The 23105-nt window shown below is 40.1% G+C and overlaps 1 protein-coding gene across 1 annotated transcript; it reads right to left on the reverse strand.

The window, feature by feature from the left end:
* Window positions 1-1904: 1904 nt before the first annotated feature.
* tmc2b (transmembrane channel-like 2b) lies at window positions 1905-21584 on the reverse strand. Its single transcript, XM_020706068.2, has 20 exons — window positions 21448-21584; window positions 21300-21341; window positions 20799-21207; window positions 18181-18339; window positions 17334-17424; window positions 17146-17227; window positions 16951-17057; window positions 16762-16860; window positions 16426-16568; window positions 16204-16351; window positions 15223-15417; window positions 14444-14623; window positions 6991-7149; window positions 6730-6858; window positions 6242-6309; window positions 5844-6083; window positions 3578-3703; window positions 2715-2793; window positions 2492-2618; window positions 1905-2353 (listed from the first exon to the last, which is right to left on the reverse strand). Exons 1-20 carry the CDS (start codon window positions 21491-21493, stop codon window positions 2136-2138), a joined length of 2847 nt encoding a protein of 948 aa, XP_020561727.1. The 5' UTR covers window positions 21494-21584; the 3' UTR covers window positions 1905-2135.
* Between the last annotated feature and the right edge of the window lie 1521 nt (window positions 21585-23105).

A 23105-nucleotide genomic window follows, 5' to 3' on the forward strand; every position in this document is an offset into this window, starting at 1 on the left:
TTAAGTGTGCCTGCTCTACTATTTCATCTGTCTGGTTCACCATGGTTTTGTCCCGTTCAAGTTTATTTATTAGATGTCTAAGTTTCTCCCACAATAACTGGTCTCCTGCGTTTTTGGGTCCCACACCACCAGCTCCTGACACTGAACCTTTCTTTAAAGCATCAACTTTTCATCAGAGCTATGATGTTTATTTCTTGTCATGGTTATTTATTTACAACTTCAACATTTTTAGGAAACTAACTTTATTTTAAAATCACAAATGTTTTTTCAATGTACAACAGAAAAGTAAAGATTAAAACTAGTGATAAACCATAAAATAATTTTTACGTTTTTTTCTTCCAAAAATGTCATGCATGGAAAGTCCTGCAGATATTGAAATATTTGCAACTTTTTGCATTATTGTGTTCTTACAGATCAGTGTGTTGCAGCTGTGAGTCGTGTGGTGTATTCAGGCTGGAAAAATCCTTTGGTTTCCGGATCCCGAACCTTGAGGTTGGGCTGCATTCAGACTGGCATCAAGCAGACCATTCTGTTATGAAGGCCCCTCTAGGGCCTATGAACCAAAGCTTATAAACATAACCACGTGGCTTAAGCGATTCCAACAAATAAACAGTTTGACTTTTTTTTTCTGCTTTATGACACAGCAATCGTTGCTTTACATTTGTCTGCGGTTCATCTGTTGCCTCATTCCTACTCTGTTTATGTCGGCTATGGTGGCCGTTTTGGTTCAGTTGTTCCACTCCGAGGACTTTCTCCTCCAAACATGATGAGTAGAGATCTTACCAAAAAGTTCTATTTTGGTTTCATCTGAATGTAGGAAATTCTCTCAATCCACTTCTGGATCATCCAAATGCTGTCTAGCAAACTTTAGACTGACCTGCACATTTACTGGCTTCAGCAGGAGGAGACCTCTGGCACTGCAGGATTTGAGTCCCTGGCGGCGAAGTGTGTTACTGATGGTAGCCTTTGTTACTTTGGTCCCAGCTCTCTGCAGGGACCGTGTGGTTCTGAGAGTTTTGCCCACCGTCCTTGTGATTATTTTGACCCCACAGGGTGAGATCTTGCGGGGAGCCCCAGATGGAGGGAGATTATCAGAAGTCTTGTATGTCTTCCATTACCTAATAATTTATCCCACAGTTGATTTTTTCACACCAAGCTGATTAACAAATGCAGATTCACTCTTCCCAGCCTGGTGCAGGTCAACAATTTGGTTTCTGGTGTCCTTAGACAGCTCCTTGGTCTTGGCAATAGTGGAGTTGGGAGTGTGACTGTTTGAGGTTGTGGACAGGTGTCTTTTGTGTACCGGTAGATAACAAGTTCAAATAGGTGCCATTAATACCGATAAGGACCGGAGGGAAGATAATCCTCTTACAGAAGAAGTTACAGGTCTGTTAGAGACAGAAATCTTGTTTGTTTGTAGGTGACCAAATACTTATTGTCCACCATGAATCCATCCTCTTAACTCACTGAATTCCTTTTAGGGCCACAGTACTCCTGGAGATTAGAACTCCACACTGAAAGGAACCAGCTGGAATTTGAACCAGGGCCTTCTTGCTGAGAGGTAAACTTCTTCAACCTCTTTGTTTGTAGTTTTGATCCTCTGCAGCACTTCTTTTTGAAGGTTTTATAGTCCTCTCCATTAACTTTTGCTCTCTTCTACAAAAAAATAAGTATGGCCCTTCCCCTACATCGGTGTGGGGCCATGAGATAAGTATTAGTTTCACTCTTTTCAAGCAGTTGTAGAGGTTTTCATCTTTTTCCAGAAATGTCTCCTGTACTTTGCAGAGTTGTGCAAAACCCACTTCCCACCTTCCATTGGTGGTAAGTAACAAATTGTAATGATGAGTTTTCAGGGAAGTACTTGGACAAGTGAGTGCTCAAAGTCATTCCAAGAGACAAAAAAACCTGATCTTCATTTTTAATGACCAAATATCTGTAACATGGTAGCAAGATTGGTATAGTTTACCTAATAAACAAAAATCCTAAAATGTATTCTTCAAATTTCTTGTTCATCTACATTTTTAAATAATCTAATGTCGGAATTCTTCCACTGACATCCAACCTTCTATGGCTGTGACTGGGACAGTCACAATAACAGACACCTGTCATTCGGATTAAAACGCTGCTTGAATTTATTATCTTCTTGGGGGGGCTCCTCGACCTCTACCTCTACCAGGCCCAGGGCCAGGCCCAGGGCCCATGGCATTCCTAGGGGGGGCCCCTCTAGGGCCAGGACCCCGACTCACTGGCCCTCTGGGGTTTGGTGAAGCCAGGGACACCTCCTTGTGCAGATTCACACCTGCTGTTCCTGGTTTCATTTTGGTTGACTTGCTGCCCTTTTCAGGTATGGCATCTAAGATGACAGGCAAAAAACAATGCAGATTTAAACAGAAATCTGGTGATAATATGCAGACATAACAGAATACTATTCAAAAAATTTCATTAGAAGAATTTTAATGTTACGTTAACTATCACAGCAGTGTGAATTTACCAGAAGGAGGTTTATCTTCAACTCGAGGTTTAATGAGAGATTTATCTGGTAGCAGGTCTTCCAAGTCTTTCATCATTTGATTGGTGCTGTCTTTGTTGTTTCTGCGGTTTTTCTCTTCATCTCGAGCCTGAAAGAATAAACTAGTTTACCCCAAAATCGTGTGTTTACCAAATAAGGCAATATATAAAATGTAAAGAAGGCAAACTAGAAAACTCAAACTAGCCATTTGCATCTTTTTTTTCAGATCAGTGTTTGCTTGCTGGTATCCCTTCGACACAGTGTTTAGGTAGTAGATGGCCAAACTGTAGAAAAAGCATAAACTGTGTTATGCCTAGTTTAGAAACCCATGAATAAATTCAGTGTTTTAATACAGTTGCCAGAAACAATAAGAAAGACTTATGCCATGGTACGAGTGAATACTCAATTCTGATTGGCTGCTGGATGCGGATTAAAAAGTGATTATCCACAGTTATATTGCACACCTTAAAAAGAAGTTACGATCACAGAGCATAAATGCTCTAAATCACTGAGCTGGTTTCTTTAAAACAATTTTTACTTCATCATCTGGAAAAAAACAAGCGGTATGAGGTTTAACTTTCTCCGTGAAATGATGCTTTATTTAACCCATCGTGACGATCAGCATTTATATCCCTTTCATTAGCCGCTGCAGTTGAAGTCGGTGCTGTGTCAGTCGGCTAAGCGGCGCGTTGTCATGTTACCCTGACTAAGTAACAAATAGTCTGCTTTTTGTGAAAAAAGCGATACAAACCAGAAAAAAACAAGAATAAAGTGTTAGAAAACAAATTTAATTATGTCCAACACAAGAGGCCCTCAGCTCTCATCTGCCTGCCTAGTTGTTGGACAGGACAAGTTAAAAAAAAAAAGAAAACAAATTTAAGTGACCATGGTATAAGCGGGATGATGACTTTCAAAGTGTGCATTGTCAGAAACAAACGCACTTCGCATCAAACAGTTCAGGCTTCCCCTGCATGCGTTTATCTCTGATAATGCAAACTTTGTCGGCCGGTATCCCATACCTATTAAACATATGCAAACACTTAACCTTTTATTTGAAATGGTACTTACACCATTAAGAGGATCGCTGGCATAATAAGTCCAGGGTTGCTTGCATAGGTTAAAATGTTCCCTATGAAAGCAGGTAGATCCTGGTTTATAGTTTCCAAAACCACATCAAACATCCTGTCCTGTCCACTGGTGACAAAAAAGGGTTATTGTCATACTGTAAGAAAAAAAAAGTCTCAAACAAAGTACAGATACACTATGTTGCCAAAAGTATTCGCTCACCCATCCAAATGATCAGAATCAAGTGTCCTGATCACTTGTTTTCACAAACGATGTGAGCTCAGTATATTACAGCGTTGAACTGTCATAGGATTCCACCTGTGCAACAAATCTAGTCGTGAAGTTTCCTCGCTCCTAAATATTCCACAGTCAACTGTCAGCTCTATCTTAACAAAATGGAAGAGTTTGGGAACAACAGCAACTCGACCACAAAGTGGTTGGTCACGTAAACTGACGGAGAGGGAGGTCGCCAACTTTCTGCACAGTCAGTTGCTATGGAGCTCCAAACTTCATGTGACCTTCAGATTAGCCCAAGTAGAGTACGCAGAGAGCTTCACGGAATGGGTTTCTATGGCCAAGTAGCTGCACCCAAGCTACATATAACCAGGTTCAATTCAAAGCGTTGAATGCAGTGGTGTAAAGCACAACGGCACTGGACTCGAGAGCATTGAGTCGTGTTCTCTGGAGTGATGAATCCCACTTTTCAATCTGACAATCTGATGGACGAGTCTGGGTTTGGAGGTTGCCAGAAGAATGGTATATTTGTTGTAGGACTGTTTAAAATTTGATGTAGGAGGAATTATGTTGTGTGGTGATTTTCAGGACTTTGGCCCCTTAGTCCAGTGAAAGGAACTCTGGATGCTTCAGGATACCAAAACGTTTTGGACAAGTCCATGCTCCCAACTTTGCAGGAACAGTTTGGAGCCAGTAGTGCACAAAGCAAGGTCCATAAAGACATGACAGTCTGGTGTGGATGAACTTGACTGGCCTGCACAAAGTCCTGACCTGAACCCAATAGAATACCTTTGGGATTAATTAGAGCAGAGACTGAGAACCAGGCCTTCTCCACCAACATCAGTGGGTGACCTCACCAATGCGCTTTTGGAAGAATGGTCAGAAAATAATATAAACACTCCTGAACCTTGTGGACAGCCTTCCCAGAAGAGTTGAAGCTGTAATAGCTGCAAATGGTGGATTGCCATCCTATTGAACTCCATAGGCTAGGAATGGGATATCATTTCAGTTTATTTGTGAGTCAAGGCAAGTGAGCGAGTATTTTTGGTAATATAGTGTAGGTTGTAAAATGTGTCTTAAGATGAAAGAGTAAAAAAACAGTTTTAGAATAATACAAAAATTATTTATTTATTACCTAATTTATTTGTTTGTTGTTTACTTCAAGCTTTAAAGGTTACTGTTGGAACTCTATCGGATCGCTATATTCTTAGTGATAGCTATTTTGAGTTACATGTATCTAAAATTGATTATCATAAACTTTCACAAGTCTTTTGAACTCTCAAAAACACAGGGTTCGATTCCCAGAAGGCACGATGAGCTTCATCTAGTGTAGGTCCTTGGGGAAAACTCTTCGTGCTCCTGTCTAACCATGTTGGCACAAGGGGGCCCAAGTCTGGGTCTCCCTGTGCTGGTCCCCAGCCCGGATAAAATACAAGGTTGTGACAGGAAGGACATCTTGTGAATCAGTGAAAGCTGATTCGCTGTGGTGACTCCTGAAGGGATATGCCAAAAGGTGAACAGAAACATTAAACTTTAAAAAATACTTAAAATAATCTAGGTAGAATGTCCACTTTGCTATCTGTCTTCTTTTCTAAGTTTGCAGTGCAAAGTGTAAGTCTCATTGGGGCTTGGAACTCAATCTTAAATTTTAGGGATTAGGGTGATTTCTCCTCCTGATTTGTAATCTTGGCTCCACCTTTGCACACACATTTGTGTTGTAATTGCAGTTGTCACTTCCTAAATTTAGAACACAAAACTTTTCGGTTTTGATGTCACTATATGAGTGACAGGTGTGCCTTGTTCTGTTATCTAACTTCTTATCAGGATATCTTGGTTCCTCTACGCCTCATTAAACCTGGATGTTACCCGACCCGATGTGACTCAGCTTAGTACATAACATGGCCTGTATTCAAAATTTGTTAAAAGCTATTCTAAATTGCAAATTATTGTCAGAAGAGTCTCGACAGTTTTAAATCCACAAGATTGTTTTGCATTTGTGTGGGTTTTTTGTGTGTTCCAACTCTGATCTACTGACCTGAATGGCCCACAATCAAATGATGGAGGCAGAGTCATAATTGAGTAGATAACGGGAAGCAAACTGAGGAACAGCACCAACAGCAACAACGCCATGTAGAAGTTGTTGGAGCGCGAGGCCTTAAAAACTCGCTCGTGAGGAACGTTAGAGGACATCACTGCCCAGCACTGAAAATACATAGATGTCAGGAGGCGTAGCACATTCACACCCATGAGGCCTGGAGCATAAAACACCCCCATCCTAAAGATGACAAAGGAAGTGGAAAACATGTCTTTATCATCAGATAATCTCAAATGCTTTTAATTCACTACTTATTCTTTATGTTAATTTAAATACGAACACAAAACCTACTTATTAAAAATTGACATTCAGGGGAAAAAATGTTCAGGAGAATTCACCATATCATTCCTTGATTGAAGACAAGTCCAAGCACATTTCCACTGATGTCAAACTCTGCATAGGATGGCTAAAATTAACACAACAGTATTATTAACATGTTCCATTGTATTATCAAGCAGCAATCAATACACCTTGTACTTTTTGTGCTCCTGTAATTAAAGTTCTCGTCTCCTTCTATGGTTTCCCTCAGGGTTTGATATCAGGTTGATCTGGATCATGATATGCTGTTCCTACATGGTGCCTGATAGGTAAGTTGCATAATGGAAAACAGTTCTATAATAATGTTTACCACACTGACATAACCAGGTGAAGTTTACGTTTTCAACGTGGTTACAGAAACCATACATACAGAAAGCATAAGTGGGGACTGAATATATAATAAAATTTCACACTTTTCTTTTTACACAAAAATAAATAAATGAACATGCATGATGGACTCATGGAAAAACACGGCGCACACACACTACATTAAGTCTTTTTTACTCACAAATCCAGCTTCCAGGTCCCAACACCAGCAGTAGTTCAGGAAACGGACAATTAAAGCTCGTGCAAAGTCCCCAACCAAAATAGTCAAAAAGGTAACCTGCACATCTGACACCGTCAGCTTTACAAATTCCTGAAGGACAAGGGTGAAAAGCACACAAAAACAAAACAAAAAGTCAGAATTAGAACCTCTTTCTTTGGCAAATCAGATTAAAAGTAATTATTTTTTCAGAACAATTCTTTGATTCATGATCTTGCCACAGACTATTCCAACTGCTGTCTCCCAGCAGGGTCCTCGCACAACATCAGCTGGAGGGATATTTAGAGGAGGCACAAGTGTTGTATTGTAGAAGGAGCTGTAGTTGGCATAGTACTCATGAAAAGCCCATTCAGTGGCATTTTTGACCGCCTTTTCATCTTGCATCTACAAAAAATAAAAATGACAAAGATTATTTAGAGAGATTATTGTCTTTCATAAATAGCATGCTTGTAAAGAAGAATGAAAATATGGTTTATTTACTAGAATTATACACTGTTTATACAGTGATGTAAAAAAGTATGTGAACACCCTGTGATTTTGCAATTTCTCCCACCTAGAAATTGCGAAGGGGTGTTAGGGTGAGGGATAGGACCCTAAAGCAGAGTCTGAAGCCGAGCGCAGGTTTAAAGGTTTATTCTTCAGGAACAAAACAAAATCAGGCATGACATGACATTTTCATCTTGGTACATGTCCATTGTGAGAGACATGATATAAAAAAAATCTGGATCCTGAACTTGACAGACTCAGCACAGCAGCACATCAATGCACATGGCGGTCTGCAAGTATTCTAAAAACAGTACATGAATGATCTGGGTCTCTGCGACGCTTGGCGCTCATGTCACCCAAACACTAAAGGGTTCACCTTTTTTTCTCCAGTTCACCACTCACACTCTCCTTTAGACTATTTATTAGTCAATAAATCTCTTTTAAAAGATATTAAAAAGTTCCAACATTCATCCAATCGTTATCAGTGATCATGCACCAGTTTCTGTAAATATTCCTAGGCCAATATCCACACCCTCAGGTACATCCTGGAGGTTTAATACATCTCTGCTAAAAGACCAAGAATTTATTCAATTCTTTAAAAAATAGTAGGCAACCTTCTTAGAATTCAACAATACTCCTGATATCTCACCATGTCTTCTTTTGGAAACAGCAAAAGCAGTGATGAGAGGGAAAATCATTTCTTACTCAACTCATAAAAAACGCAAAGAGAAAGCAGATTTATTAGAATTAGAAAATAAAATCAATACTCTGGAGGCTGCTTATGCTGCTTCTGGGAGATCTGAAAACATTAAAGCTGCAGTTAAATGACATCATAAATAAACAAACACAATTTCAAATACAAAGACTTTGATTTTTTAAAGATTTGAAAACTCAAATAGATCTGGCAGATTTTTAGCTAATCAGCTTAAAATTAAAAAAGAAAAATCAAAAATCACATCTATTATGGACCAAACAGGAAATGTCACTCTCGACCCAGTCAAAATTAATAACGCGTTTAAAGACTTTTATCAAAACTTATAAACATCACATATCAAACGAATAAGAGCTAAGCCTCAACTCATTTATTAATAATGTAAACCTCCCCAGGTTAAATGAGGATCAAATCACAGACGTAGACTCACCGCTCTCGTTGGCTGAACTTCATGAAGCTCTGTTACTAATGCCTAACAGCAAAGCACCAGGGCCTGATGGCTTTCCTACTGAAATGTATAAAGAATTCTGGGAACAACTGGCACCAACGTTTTATGAAACGGTCACATTTATCAAGGAAAACCAATCACTACCACTTAACATGAACTCGGCAAACATAATTCTTGTTCTAAAACCAGGCAAAGATCCCACAAGTCCATCAAGCTATCGCCCCATTTCTTTAATCAATGCAGATGTAAAAATTATTTGCAAAGCACTAGCACAGAGAATAGAAAAAAATCACTCCTCACATAATTCACCTCAATCAAACTGGATTATTCAAAGGCAGACACTCAGATGACAATGTGCACAGACTTGTTAACATAATTACTGAGCCCGTGTCCTGACATTAAGATATAAAAATATATCTTGTTCCCACAGATTAATATCTTGTTCCCACAGATTATTATCTCGTTCGCACGAAATACTATTTTTGCCGGCATACAGAGAGCATATCTGCGTGTATGAATTACGACGTGAATAATTATTGCGTTCGAACGGATTAATTATTGCGTTCGAACGACATAATTATTGCGTTCGCAAGAGTTAATCATTTCGAGGGAACGGAATAGTATTTTGAGGGAACGCAATAGTATCTTGTGGGAACGGAATAATATCTTGTGGGAACGGAATAGTATTTCGTACTTAGATAACAATCTGTGGGAACAAGATATTAATCCGTGGGAAGAAGATATATTTTTATATCTTAATGTCAGGACACGGGCTCTGTACATAATAGACTTTACCACTATTAAAAACCTGGAAATGACCATACTATCGCTGGAAGCTGAAAAAGCTTTTGACAGAGTAAATCGGAAGTTCTTCATCGCTGCCCTCCATAAGTTTGGGTTTGACAGACAGGGTTGCCCACTCTCTCCCTCTCTTTTTGCTATATTTATTGAGCCTCTAGCTGCAGCAATAAGACAGAATGAGAGCATTAAAGGAATTAAAACCAAACACAGCCATCATAAAATTAGTCTCTATGCAGATGACATATTACTGTTTTTAAATAATTCATGTTCTGTAAGTGAAACAGCAACAATTATCAATGAATTCTCCTCTATATCAGACTACTCAATTAATTGGAATAAATCTGTTTTATTACCACTGAACACTAATGAAGAGCAAAGACTCACAATACCAGTCAAATCAGGAAATATCAAATATCTAGGTATCTATTTTTCCCCCAAATTATCAGAACTGGTGCAGCTAAACCACATCCCACTACTGAAAAGCATACAGGACGATCTAACCCGCTGGGTCACTTGCCTCTGTCCCTCATGGGCAAGGTAGCCACGGTTGAAATGAAAATCTTACCCAAAGTTAATTATCTCTTCTTAATGATCCCCACACAACCGCCACTAAAATGGTTCAAAACATTAGACTCATCCATATCAAGCTTTTTATGGAACAATAAACCTGCAAGAATTAGTCTAAAACTTTAAAATCTGCAAAAAGCTGTGGAGGCTTAGAATTACCTAACTTTTACAAGTACTTTCCAGAAAATAGATTACAATACATCTTAAAATGGTTAAAAAATAATCCAGAAACCAATTCATGGTTAGACTTGGAACAGGCGTTATGTGGAAAGATCAACCTGTTAGATCTACCATATATTAGCCAAAGAGTTAAAAAAACAGGACTGTTTCCAAAGTATCAATATAATCGCCACTCTAACAGCCTGGTGGGAATTTCTCAACATATCAAACCGTGCAAAATGACACCCATCTGGAAAAACCCAGACATCCCTATAAACAAAATAATGATACACTTCCCAGGTTGGCGAGCAGGGGGCGTAACACTACTAGAGCACTTAATTATTGATGGATTCATAACACCCCAGGAACTTCAAGACAAACATGGAATAAATAACTTCTTGGAATATCAGCAATTTAAATCTATGATTACAAAAAAGTTTAAAAACAAAGACAACGATTTAAAGCCATCAGAAGTAGTTACCTCTCTGATTCATTTTTCAATGAATAAAACTCTCTCCAAAATATACAAACTCTTATGCAACCTAGATAATAATATTTCACTTCCCATAACAAAATGGGATGCAGATTTGAGCATCAGCACAGATGAAAGCTTCTGGTCGGAACCTTTAAAACTGACAAAAAGTCCAAACTTGCAGCTAATTCAATTCAAAACTATTCACAGAATTTACTACACTGGACAGAGGATGTTCAAGATGGGTCTCAGTAACTCAGACATTTGTGAGCACTGTGATAGCAATCAACCCGACAGTTACATGCATGCACTGTGGTTCTGCACACCTGTTCAGGCTCTCTGGCATCAGGTATGTGCCGATTTATCAGTCTGGCTTAAGGTTTCAATCACGGTTTTACCGTCACTTTGCGTGCTTGGTGACATGAGTGCCATCGATATAGAAGGAGGATTATTATGTATCATTTTCATAACTCTTTGTATTGCCAAGAAACAATTTTAATAAACTGGAAAAACAAGAAAAATATGTATGTAAGTCAATAGAGAAATCTGCTGTTTGATCATATCAGCTTGGAAAAAATGTCATCCCAAAGTTCAAGTAACTTTGAAATAATTCAGTCTCTCTGGTCTCCCATAGCTAACTCCATGACTTAGGGGGTGGGGATCCTGGTCGTCGCTGCTCCTGTACATCTGCCGTGGTTTGGGGTGGGGGTCGGGGCCTTCCGGCACCCAGTGGGGGGTGGTGGGGACTCCGTTAGCCGGGGGGTCGGGTCTGGTGCCTGGGAGGGGTGGGCTGGGGTGCTGCGGTCTTCCGGGCTTTGTTGTGGGGGTGTGTGGTGGGGGAGCTTGAAGGGTGGTCTGGCTTGGCTTGGGGGTGGTCTTTTTGTGGGGGGGATGGCTGTTTGACCACCGACTCTTCCTCATATAATCTCTTGTTACGGTGATAGGGGGGGGGGGGGGGGTCAGCCTGTGATGCACCTTGGGGGGAGGAGCTACTTGGCAGTGGCCCCCTCCCCTTGGTGGGGGGTGGGGGGGGGGTGGATTGGACATCACTATGAGTAACCAGGATATGTGTTCCCAGTACCCTACCTGCCAATTTTAACTGCACCCCCTTAGTACACATACCCTTTACACCTCAAACCGTACACTCCAATACAAACACACATACATGCACACACACACCTTCACACACATGCATTTTGCAAGGAAGGTGGGCCCTCTGACCATCTGTCCCCTACCCAATCCATGATAGGGGGTACTGGGCCCTTGGCAACAACGGCCGTGTTCCCTGGGTGCTGGCTTCATGGGCCCGGTGGCCCTCTCTTCACGCGGGGAGAGAGGGATCCCTGAGCTTTCTGGCAAGGCCAAGAGCCGGGGATCACACCACATCTGAGCCGGGGGTGTCCAAATCCCTGTGGTGTGGGTTCTGGTCTTTGCCCCTGAGCGCTGGGACTCGCCAAATTTCCAACTGTGGGTGAGCCTGGTCGGGCCATGTGGGTGGCTGCCTGGAGCGCGGGTTTCCCTTGGGGGGTGATGAGGTGCTCGTCTGGGGCTGTGGGTGCTCTTCTGGGGCGGGGCCCTACTCTCCTGGTTGGGCTGGAGCTGCACTCTCTGTCCCCCCATGCCTCCCTGCTCTCTGGCTCTGGGGGCCCCCATGGCGGTCCTGCTGGCCCTGGCTTGGGTGGCAGATGTGATCACCCGGGGGGCAATTGTTCTCTATCTGCTGCCGTGTGGTGTTGGGGGGTTCTGGCTGCCGCTGCTGCTGCAGCGGTTGTCTTGATGTGGGGATGACTGGGCACTCTCCCTCTTTTTTTACATTCCATCATCCATTTTAGAAGAACATAAACACTCACTTGAGCACAGGTGTTAGCTCACCTTGGCGCTATAGTTTGCGTGATTGCATGAAATATTTCACACTAGTTGGTTTGAAGGCATAAGTATGTGTGTGTGAACATTATTTGTTTTGTGTACATGTTGACATGAACATTTTTGGAGCCAACAGGTATCTTTATAACATTTGAGTGTGTCTGTGGACAGGCCCTTCCCTTTTAGACTTGTACTACATCTGGACCTCACTGTAATGATTATAACCATCCAGAAACTTGTTGCGTTATGCTGCTTCATGGTTTTACCCCCCTTCTATAATCACCCTTCTATTTCTACAATCACCCTTCTATCCCCCTCCCCCCTCTCTAACATACCTCTCCCTTCTTCCCTCCTTTCCTTTTCCTTCCGATCCAACACAAAAGATTTTCAAATATGACTAAATGAATAAAGTTGGCCTCGATTACAAAAGGGGTTTATTCAAACATATCTCTGGTTTGTCTCAAGATTCCTAACCCCTGTTGTTAAAGGAAAACATATCCAACACAAGAGGCCTTCAGCTCTCATCTGTTTGCCCAGCTGTTGTACAGGACAAGTTGAAAAAAATCTGGAAACAATTTTTTTTTTTTTAAATAACTTATTTTTATGTTACCGGTGCAATTAAGAATTTGAACATCTGTCTATCATCTAGAATTCCGACCCTCAAACACCTGGTAGTCCACCATTAAATAGTCCACCTTCACTCCATTTATTATCCTAAATTAGAAGCACCTCTTTAAGGTCATTAGCTGCAAAAAAGACACTCGTCCACCCCATACAATCAGTAAGACTCCAACTAACATGGCCAAGACCAAAGAGCTTTCCAAAGACACCAGAGACAAAATTGTAGACCTCCACAAGGTTGGAAAGGGCTACGGGGCATTGCCAAGCAGCTTGGTGAAAAAAAATTCCACTGTTGGAGCAATTATAAGAAAATGGAAGAAGCTAAATATGGCTTTCAATATTTCTCAGACTGGGGCTCCATGGAAGATCTCACCTCATGGGGTCTGAGTGATCCTAAGAAAGGTAAGGACTCAGCCCAGAACTACACGGGAGGAGCTGGTCAATGACCCAAAAAGAGCTGGGACCACCGTTTCCAAGGTTGCTGTTGGTAATACACAAAGAAGTCATTGTTTAAAATCATGTATGGCACAGAAGATTCCCGCTGCTCAAACCAGCACATCCAGGCCCATCTCCAGTTTGTCAATGATCATTTGGACGATCCAGAGGATTCATGGGAGAAAGTCATATGGTCAGATGAGACTAAAATAAAACTTTTTGATCTTAATTCCCCTCATTGTGTTTGGAGGAAGAAGAATTATGAGAACAATCCCAAGAACAATATCCCTACTGTGAAACATGGGCATTATGATATGGGGGGTGTTTTTCTGTGCATAGGACAGGATTACTGCACTGTTTAGGAAAGGATGACCATGTATTGCGAAATTTTGGGGAATAGCCTCCGTCCCTCAGTTAGAGCATCAAAGATGGGTCGTGGCTGGGTCTTCCAACATGGCAATGACCTATATCACACAGCCAGGATAACCAAGGACCGGCTCCACAAGAAGCATATCAAGGTTCTGGAGTGGCCTAGCCTGTGTAATCGCAAACAAAGGCTGCTGTACCAAATATTACCATTAATTTTCTCAGGTGTTTGAATACTTATTTGAAACAGTAGCATAAAAATGTATTTTTTTTTTCAAAAACCTTCAATGAAATAACCAGATTATTTTTAGATGATCTTTCTCACAGTTGACATGCAGTGGATGAAAATTCAGACTCCTCCATGATTATTTAAGTGGGAGAACTTGCAAAATCCCGGGGTATTCAAATACTTATCTGCCTCACTGTATAGAATAGAATAAATATATTATTTTCTGAAAACCTTTCTTTCATTGGTCGATCTATTTAATTTCAGTTGTTCAGAAAATAAATAAATTGTGCCTAGTTTTTAACTGATTTATTACAACAACAACAACAAAAAACAGATATAAGTCCAATTCCACCACTTTCCCTTAGAAGTGGTGGAATTGATATGCATTTAAAAGGATGCTGTATTCAGTATTTACTAACCAAACTGCACTGAGCAATGTTTTTTTTAAATTCTCTCTTTTTTTCCACTTTTTGCTATCTTTGAGACGACAGTAGAGACCACTACACCAACACAGCATACCTTGGCATTAACCTCATCAAAGAGGGCAAATAGGAATGTGTACAGATTTCCAAGGAAGAGGGCAAAGATCCTCCCCAGCTGCCACTTCAGAGCAATTCGAGGATGATAATCTTCCAACTCTGCGATTGCTTCAAACAGAGGGGGACACACCAGTCCCAGCAGAGACATCACAAACTCCACCTGATAAAAGGAACAACAGGAGTTACTGTTTTATTTTCTTATCTTTTTCTTTTTGACAACTTTTGTTTATAGATGTTCTTTATGTGATAAATCTCTCAATAAGATATCAAATATGACGATTTTTAACTGACTTTTTTTTTTACTAAGCTTTAAGAAAAACAAGAACATTAACTTCCTCAAAAATATCAAAAACATATTGCATACTTGGTCACTATGTTTTTACATTCCTTTTAAAAGAGAACACCTATATTTACAGTTACAGTGTGGCAGAAAAGTATTTGCCCATTAGCTACAGCCCCAAAAAATTCCCAGCTCTGGAGACGATCTGCGTGGAAGAATAGTCTAAATCGCAGCTCCAGCGTTTCCAAGACCCACAAGAAACATTTGATACCTGTCATTGCCAAGCAGAGTTAAATAACAAAGAATTGATGTAAAATTTGATATCATTTTTTTTTCTGCACCATTATATAAATAGATTCCCTAAAGTGATACAACTTGCATGTGACTGTCAAGTGCTTTTTTGCCCCGCTTTTTTTCGGCTGTTTTCTTGAATTGTCGTACATTTAAATATTTATGACACGTTCAGAAGTCAATCCTACCTCGTTTTTTTGAAACCAGGTCAAAGATTTTGGATCCAGCTTTGCAAAGTCCTGTGACCGTTTCACCACAAAATAGATTAGATATCCGCTGCCACCAAGGCAACACAGAATCATTAGGTTTGCCAGGACCCGCAGGAAACGTCGAAGATGAACGTTTTCATCTTTCTGGTTCTCTTTTTCATCCACAATGGATTCCTACAGTTTTTTTTAAGGGGGTAAAAAATATTGTGAAATATTGTGTAGCGGAAGAATTGTCTAATGATCTAAACGTATTCATTTTGTTGGTTTTATTTGTGTACTAATTTTAAAAGAAAGTAATGTATATTTCCACTTTTCTGTCTTTTTTGGAAGAAGAAAAAAGTTGAACACAGAGCATGGTTATATATAAAAAAAAATCAGAATCTGAACAGGTAATATCCTGAAAATGATGTGTCAAGATGTGGCAAAAATAATATTTACATTAACTAAAAGTAACATATGCGCAAAACACAGTACAGTACAAGCAGAGATTATGTTACATTGTGGTTAATTTTAACAGTTAATTTAAACTGTTTAAATTAACCTGGATGTCATTTAAGCTGAAATAATGGCTTTACATCGATTTTAAAAAAATATACAGACTGTAGAGAACTTTTTAAGGTGTCTTAAAACCATCTGTGTTTGGATGCTAAAATTTTTCTAACCTTAATTTGAACGAAACTATCAGAAAACTATAAGAAACGTTTTTTCTTAGAGCATCTTAGTTCTTTTTTAAGTGACCAGATCCATGTTATCTATTTACTGTATTTACTGTTCCACTCTCTTGGTCTTGCTTTTCATTGAAGTAACTTTGTTTTTGAAAAGTTTAAAACCCAACTCACATCAGAACAGTGTTACCATATTTAAAAATATCCAGGTTAACCAGAAGAACATTTGATATCTTTACAGGCTCCACAGTCATCTTCCAACTTAAAATCACAAACACATTTATATCTTGCTAACCTTGAAGCTTGTAGTGATGGAGGCATATTTATTGTCTGCAGTCTCAGGGTTTCCTATCAGGAAATCCCAGCTAGTGAACATCTTCCAGCTGAAGGTGAATTGTCCTTCATCTCCACCATCTCCTCCTTCATTTGAGTTTCGAGCCATCCTTGAGAGACCAAACAGTTATCAACATCCTGATGAAATGCACATTAACCATCTGCTTTAGTGTTTAGTCCATACATTCTAATGACAACCATCAAGCTGTATCCAAATATTCCAACGCCAGTGAGCAGGTATGACAGAGGGAGCCTGAACTTCAGCACCCCGATAGTTCGCTCATTGTTGTAGTACCCATAGAACATAAAAGAGTATTTCGCATATCCCTGTTTAGAAACAGAAACACAGACACACATGTGGATGAGTCAACATTATGGTGCGTGAAACTGAAAGCAGAATTCAAAATCTATGTATGATTACAATGTGGTGGCATTTTATACATTAAAAGTGGCAAGGTGGAAAGTAAAAACTTGTATTTTATCCATAAAGGTGTTATTCTTTTGAAGTTGAGACCCTCACACCAAAATCAAAGAGCACAGAGTAGTCCATGGCTGTCGGCTGCTCATCTCTAGGCACAGTTTTCCTCGGAATAGAGCCATATGGAAGACCCATCATAACCTAAACACAAACAACAGGGTTGAAGGAGAGAAACTCATACTTCCACACAATGTTGCATGTGCTCAAATGAACTGTTAGAGGAAACTGCACCTCAGGGAGAACAACCAGACCAAATATGAGCCCAAATAGGATCAGATTCAGGCCATACATCCACCTCAGAAAAAGAAAGTAGGATGCCACAGATGACCCAAAGTGACCTATGAGTAGACAAAGAACTTTGTTAAAATAGAAAACCAGAGCTCTTCATGTTTTTCAATATATGCATTATTTCATTGTGTTACCTACTTTCCACTTCTTTTATCTTCCTCTCCCAGGGAATACAAGCTGTTTTGAAGTTCTCAAAATCCCGTTTAAACTTGATAATTTTCTGTGGGGGGAGAATTAAAAAATATGTATGCTCATCAGTTTATAAATAAAAAAATAACTAAAATGCTTACTAAATATAATCATGAATGTAAACTTGAGCTTATTACCTTGGCCATCATAACCTTGAATGCGTAGAGCTTTCTGCCTTTTCCTTTACCAAGGGCTCCTTCAAATTTTTCTACGAACTCCTGAGCTTCCCTGTGTGAATTTTCACAGAAAACAAAAAATGACCTTCAGAGAAATAAAATAAAGCCTAATTTCCTGCCTTAAAAATTCAATAATTGATTTCATTTCAATGAAAATGGTGTTTTTGGTGTTTTTAACATGTTCTTGTGGCATTTTTCTCATGATGGAGGACATATATAAAACAAAACTCCGCTTAAAATTGTATTTCTAAATTTTCTTTATTCAAATCATTGTGAGTAAGGGGCAGAAAAAAATGCTGTTGTAAAAAGCCTGTAGCTGTGACATGGGTGCTAAAGTCAGCGAGTCACAAGCTCCCTGCTCAGCTCCATTCCGATGCATCCACTTGCAGGTCCACTAGGAATGCTTTTGCTGTACAATTGATCAAAAGATGATTGGAGTGGGACTTTAAACAGGAAAAACAAGCAGTGGGTTTGTTTACAGATGATGATGATGTCTTACACATGTTCTGAGAATCAGAGGGATGATCTGACAACAAGCAACAACCTAAGTGAGCCACAACAACATTCATTAAACAGTGTCAGGCTCATGAAAAAGTAAGAGCAGCTCACCTATCACGTTCTTATCAGGCACTTGTCTACATGGATCTGTACATGGAGAAACATACCCAACTGATCTGTCTCTGTCTCTATCTGACCTCCACCTGCATTAGTATCTACCCAGAGTTCATTAAAGAGTCAACAGAGCACACCACCCCGGGAGAAGAGTAAGTGAGCACATTTTTAGAAGCTGCCACTGATTTGTGTTTACTTCAGAATGATGAGTCTCTTCTTCATGCGCCAGGGTTTGTTCCTTAATGTGGCGATCACTTTCTTCTTCTCCTCCACCTGCTCCTTCAGGGCCTCAATCTCTCCCTCTGACAACTGGTCTTCCTCATCTTCGCTGTCAGAGCTGGGAAGATCTGGGGAACTGATAAAAAGAAAACATGTTTTACTTTCCTTTTCTTTTTTATAATTTTAAACAAATAAAAACACCTCAGCACCTCAAATGACTAACACATAAATGTCATAAATAAACTGATAGATATATGTAAAACAACACTGGTGGCAAACATTTATCTATTTTTTTCTCAGATCAAAACAATCAGTCAAGAAGGTAAGCCAACCTGCCTTGAACCTGAGACTACTTGCCAGCAAAAACGTTTCATGCTGATAGCACTGGCATCAATAAATTTATTGAGCTTCTAAATTTGTGGCTTGGAACAAATACATATTTAACAGAAATTGAGTTACAACAATCAAAATTTTCAATCTGTTCTGTTTTAACATGAGCTTTGAACTTTTTTAAGGGTTTTTCAGACTGGATGGATATGATGACTCAGAGGGACTCGGACCAATCACTGTCGACTGGTTTCAACATGGCGGCGCCCGTATCAGGATGCAATGGTGAGGGATTTTGCCTCATTTCACGAGAGCTGGAGCTAAGGCATTTTCTATAGGTCACACCTTGATTCGTCCATTGTTATTACAGTCTATGATTCAGACAGAGGAATCTCAGAGCAAACCAAAGGTCAGTCCAATTGGAAATCAACCGAGACCACCTCAAAAGATGGGTCCAAGAGCGGTTCCTGGTCCCAGACCAGGGTTCACTTAGGTGTATTCAGACTGAAAATTTGTTGTAGAATATTAGGGGAAACAAACTCTGGTTCACTTTAAGCTAACAAAATGTTTCCATTCTGAATACACCCTGAGTATGCTGATTGTTCATTTATCAACATTTGACACAAAAAAGCCAAGCAAAGGACAAATGCTCCAAAGTAGCTTTGCTAAAAGCATGGTGATTTGGGCATGGGACTGCTGTTTGTAACATGTCTATGTTTGTAAATCTGTCCTTATTCTATAAATTAATTCAGAACAATTAAAAAAATAAATTAAAAAAAAACTGTGCACCATGGCACTGTGGTTAGCGCTCTTGCCTCACAGCAAGAAGTCCCCCTGTTCAAGTCCTGGCTGGGGGACCTGAAACAGAACTACAACGGGGGACCTTTCTGTGTGGAGTCTCCCTGTGCATGCGTGGGTTCTGTCCGGGGTCTTCGGCTTCCTTCCACCGTCCAAAAACATGCTTCATATGTTAATTGGCAACTCTAAATTGTCCATAGTTGTGAGTTTCAGAGTGAATGGATGTGCGATATGTGACTGGCGACCTGTCCAGGGTTTCCCCTGCCTTCGCCCACAAGTGGCTGGAATAGGCCCTGGCAGCCCCGTGACCCTGAAAGAGACAAAACGACCGTAGTGCAACGGTAGGGCGGTCGACCCATGATCGTAATATTGCAGGTTCAATTCCCGCCTTGCACGCCCATGAGTCAAGGGCAAGATACTGAACCCCACCTTGCCTCTGATGGTAGGCCTGTGTTTGGCAGCGGAGCCCGCACCAGTGTGTAAATGTGTGTGTGAATGGGTGAACAAGTCTGTGACTGTAAAGCGCTTTGGGCCTTGTAGGTGGAAAATCGCTATATAAGTATACGCCATTTACCAAGATGAATGAATGAAAAAAAAGATTCAGTATACAACTTAAAATGTTAATACCATTGTCACACAGCAATAAAAGGTCTTAGTCTTAAACATCACATGTTGCGTCTTTTTAAAGAAATCGCAAAAGCACTGATGTCTTTATGGTTATCTAGTAAAGTATAATCTGGTCCTTAATGTAGCTTGATTTCATAAATATATAGGCTACATGACATATTTCATTGTGCCATTACATATACTACAAAAAACAAGGCATATAAAAGCAATATCTGACATCATTAACGAATAGTTCATTTGCTTTAAAATGGCGGTTTTCTATAAAAAAAAATATTGTATGACATTTACATATGTAATGTGACATGTAGTCGTAATGTGACATGTAGTCGTAATGCTGACAATTGTTAACCTAATTTCGGGCCTTTCAAATTACGTATTGGCATTTACACATGAATGACTAAAACCAACATTTTCAGCTCTTTCAAGTTCCTCTGGTGTGAGTTTTGATGCAGAAAGTCAGCAAGGTACGAGCAGAGAGTCACATCTTAATTGCTGAAAAAGTGCTTTTTTTTCTCAGGATGAATTCTTTTGTCTCTTGACTCAGCTCTAAATAATGCTTGAGCAAAGAGCTTGCATCTTCCATTGCAAATGGATCTCAGCTCTTTTGAATTCTTTGTCCCTTTCCAGATGTTTTTGCTGATTTTTACAGGCATTTTGCTCAAATGCAATATCAAAGATGTAGGAAAAATGAGTGTACCTACATGCCATATTTACAAAATGAAATTAAAAGCAAGCAGCATCTTTATTTTAACCATTTTTAATCTATCCAATAGCTCTAACAAAATCATTCGTGAAAGTGTATGAAGACAGATGACGAGGGTTAAGGCACGGAGAGTACTGCACCTGCTTTGCTTTTTATTCTTCTTGTCCTTACTCTCCTCCACTTTTCCTTTTGCATTTTCCGTTTTATCCTTGTTCTGCTGATTTTTCTGTGTTTTGGTCACAGCTTTGCCTCTTGTTTTCCTGCTCTCTTTCTCTCTTTCACTCTCATCATTGCTGCCCTCCTTATCACTTTTCTTCTTGGAGGATTTTGCTCCTCTTCTTGTTGTTCTTTGTTTGTTTCCCTTATCTTCATCCTCCTCATCCTGATCGCTGTCTATGGGCTTGGGCCTCTTCCTCCGCCCTCTGCGCTGGGGTGCCTTATCCTCATCTTCGTCCTCGTCTTCATCCTCATCATCCTCTTCCTCGATTGCCTGTTTGGCCTTGCGTTGTGATTTAGCTCTCCTGTTTTTAATCCTTCTCCTGGCCTCATCTGTACAAAACACACAGACACGTTGAAGAAAAAGCTCAAACGAACAACCTACAAAAGTGTATATGCGATTAATTGTTGCTTGGATAACTCACCTTCACTACCACTGTCAAACTCAGCATCCACGTCCATTCCAACTGCAATTGAAAAGTCACCACAAAACATTTAAATTGAAATAAAACTTCCATTGAATAAACAATGTAAAGACTTCAGTAAGCAATGTAAGACAAAAATGTCTCTCACCATCTTCAACCTGAATTATGGTGCTATTTTTCCTTTTTGGTGGCATTGTCCTGATATCCTCATGTGTTATTTTTCTCCTGTGAGTCCTCCACTGCTGATGTCATTTAACCCGACCTATGAGTCACTCAGTGCCGGCAGCTTAATCACTCTGAGGATACAATACCAAAAGCCCAGTATACAAAGCCACACGGACGCACACACACACAGGTACACACAGTCAAACACAGGAACCGGTGTGCATCTGTTTAAGCTGCTGAATACTGGGCTCCTTGACGACAGTCAAAGACACCAAGGCATTGAATGTTAATTAGAAGGCCCGGAAAAAAACAGACTACAGAACAATGGACCTGTCAATCAAATTGTCAAAAGATACTTAGCAGAAAAGAAAATGTACATCAAGGTATTACCTAACGTTTTTTAAGAATTAAGGAAAACTTTTCACATGTACAGTGGGGGAAAAAAAAAGTATTTAGTCAGCCACCAATTGTGCAAGTTCTCCCACTTTAAAAGATGAGAGATGCCTGTAATTTTCATCATCAGTATACAGCGGGGAAAATAAGTATTGAACACGTCAACATTTCTCTCAAAAAACATATTTCTAATCGAGCTATTGACATGAAATTTTCACCAGATGTCGGCATCAACCCAAGTAATGCACACATAGAAAGAAATCCAAACATTTATGTCCATAAATAAAGTTATGTGTAATAAAGTGAAATGGCACAGGGAATAAGTATTGAACACGCTTACTGAAATTTATTTAATACAAGGTGCAAAAACCGTTGTTGGCGATTACAGCCTCAAGACGCCTCCTGTATGGAGAAACCAGTCGAATACATTGCTCAGGTGTGATTTTGGCCCATTCATCCACACAAACTGCCTTCAAATCTTCAAGGTTCCGGGGGCTCTTCTGTGAACCCGGATCTTCAGTTCTTTCCGAAGATTTTCAATTGGATTCAAGTCTGGTGATTGACTGGGCCATTCTAGCAGCTTTATTTTCTTTTTCTTCAACCAGTTGAGTGTTACCTTGGCTGCGTGCTTGGGATCGTTGTCTTGCTGAAAGATCCACCCTCTTTTCATCTTCAGCAGCCTGGCAGATGACAGCAGATTCTGATCAAGAATGTCTCGATACTTTTCTCCAGTCATTATTCCTTCAATGATATGAAGTCTAAAGTACCACATGCTGAAAAACATCCCCACGCCATGATGCTCCCACCTCCAAACTTGACTGTTGGTATGGTATTTTGGGGGTGATGTGCGGTGCCATTTTTCCTCCAAACATGTTGTGTCTTATGACATCCGAAGAGTTCAATTTTGGTCTCATCTGACCAGAGTATCTTCTCCCAGAATGTCATGGGTTTATCCAAATGTTGTTGCAAACTCCAAACGAGCTTCAACATGCTTCTTCTTCAAAAATGGAGTCTTGCGTGGTGTGCGTGCATGGAGGCCATGGCGGTTGAGTGCATTACTTATTGTTTTCTTTGAAACAACGGTACCTGCTGATTCCAGGTCTTTCTGGAGCTCTCCACGAGTGGTCCTGGGCTGTTGGAGAACCCTTCTGATGATTGTTCTGACTCCTCTGTCTGAAATCTTGCGAGGAGCACCTGGCCGTGGCAGGTTTATGGTAATGCCGTGTTCTTTCCACTTCCGGATGATGG

This window comes from Oryzias latipes, chromosome 9 (genome assembly GCF_053564925.1).
Source record: "Oryzias latipes strain Hd-rR chromosome 9, Olatipes_Hd-rR_3.1".
In the NCBI taxonomy this organism is placed as follows: domain Eukaryota; kingdom Metazoa; phylum Chordata; class Actinopteri; order Beloniformes; family Adrianichthyidae; genus Oryzias; species Oryzias latipes.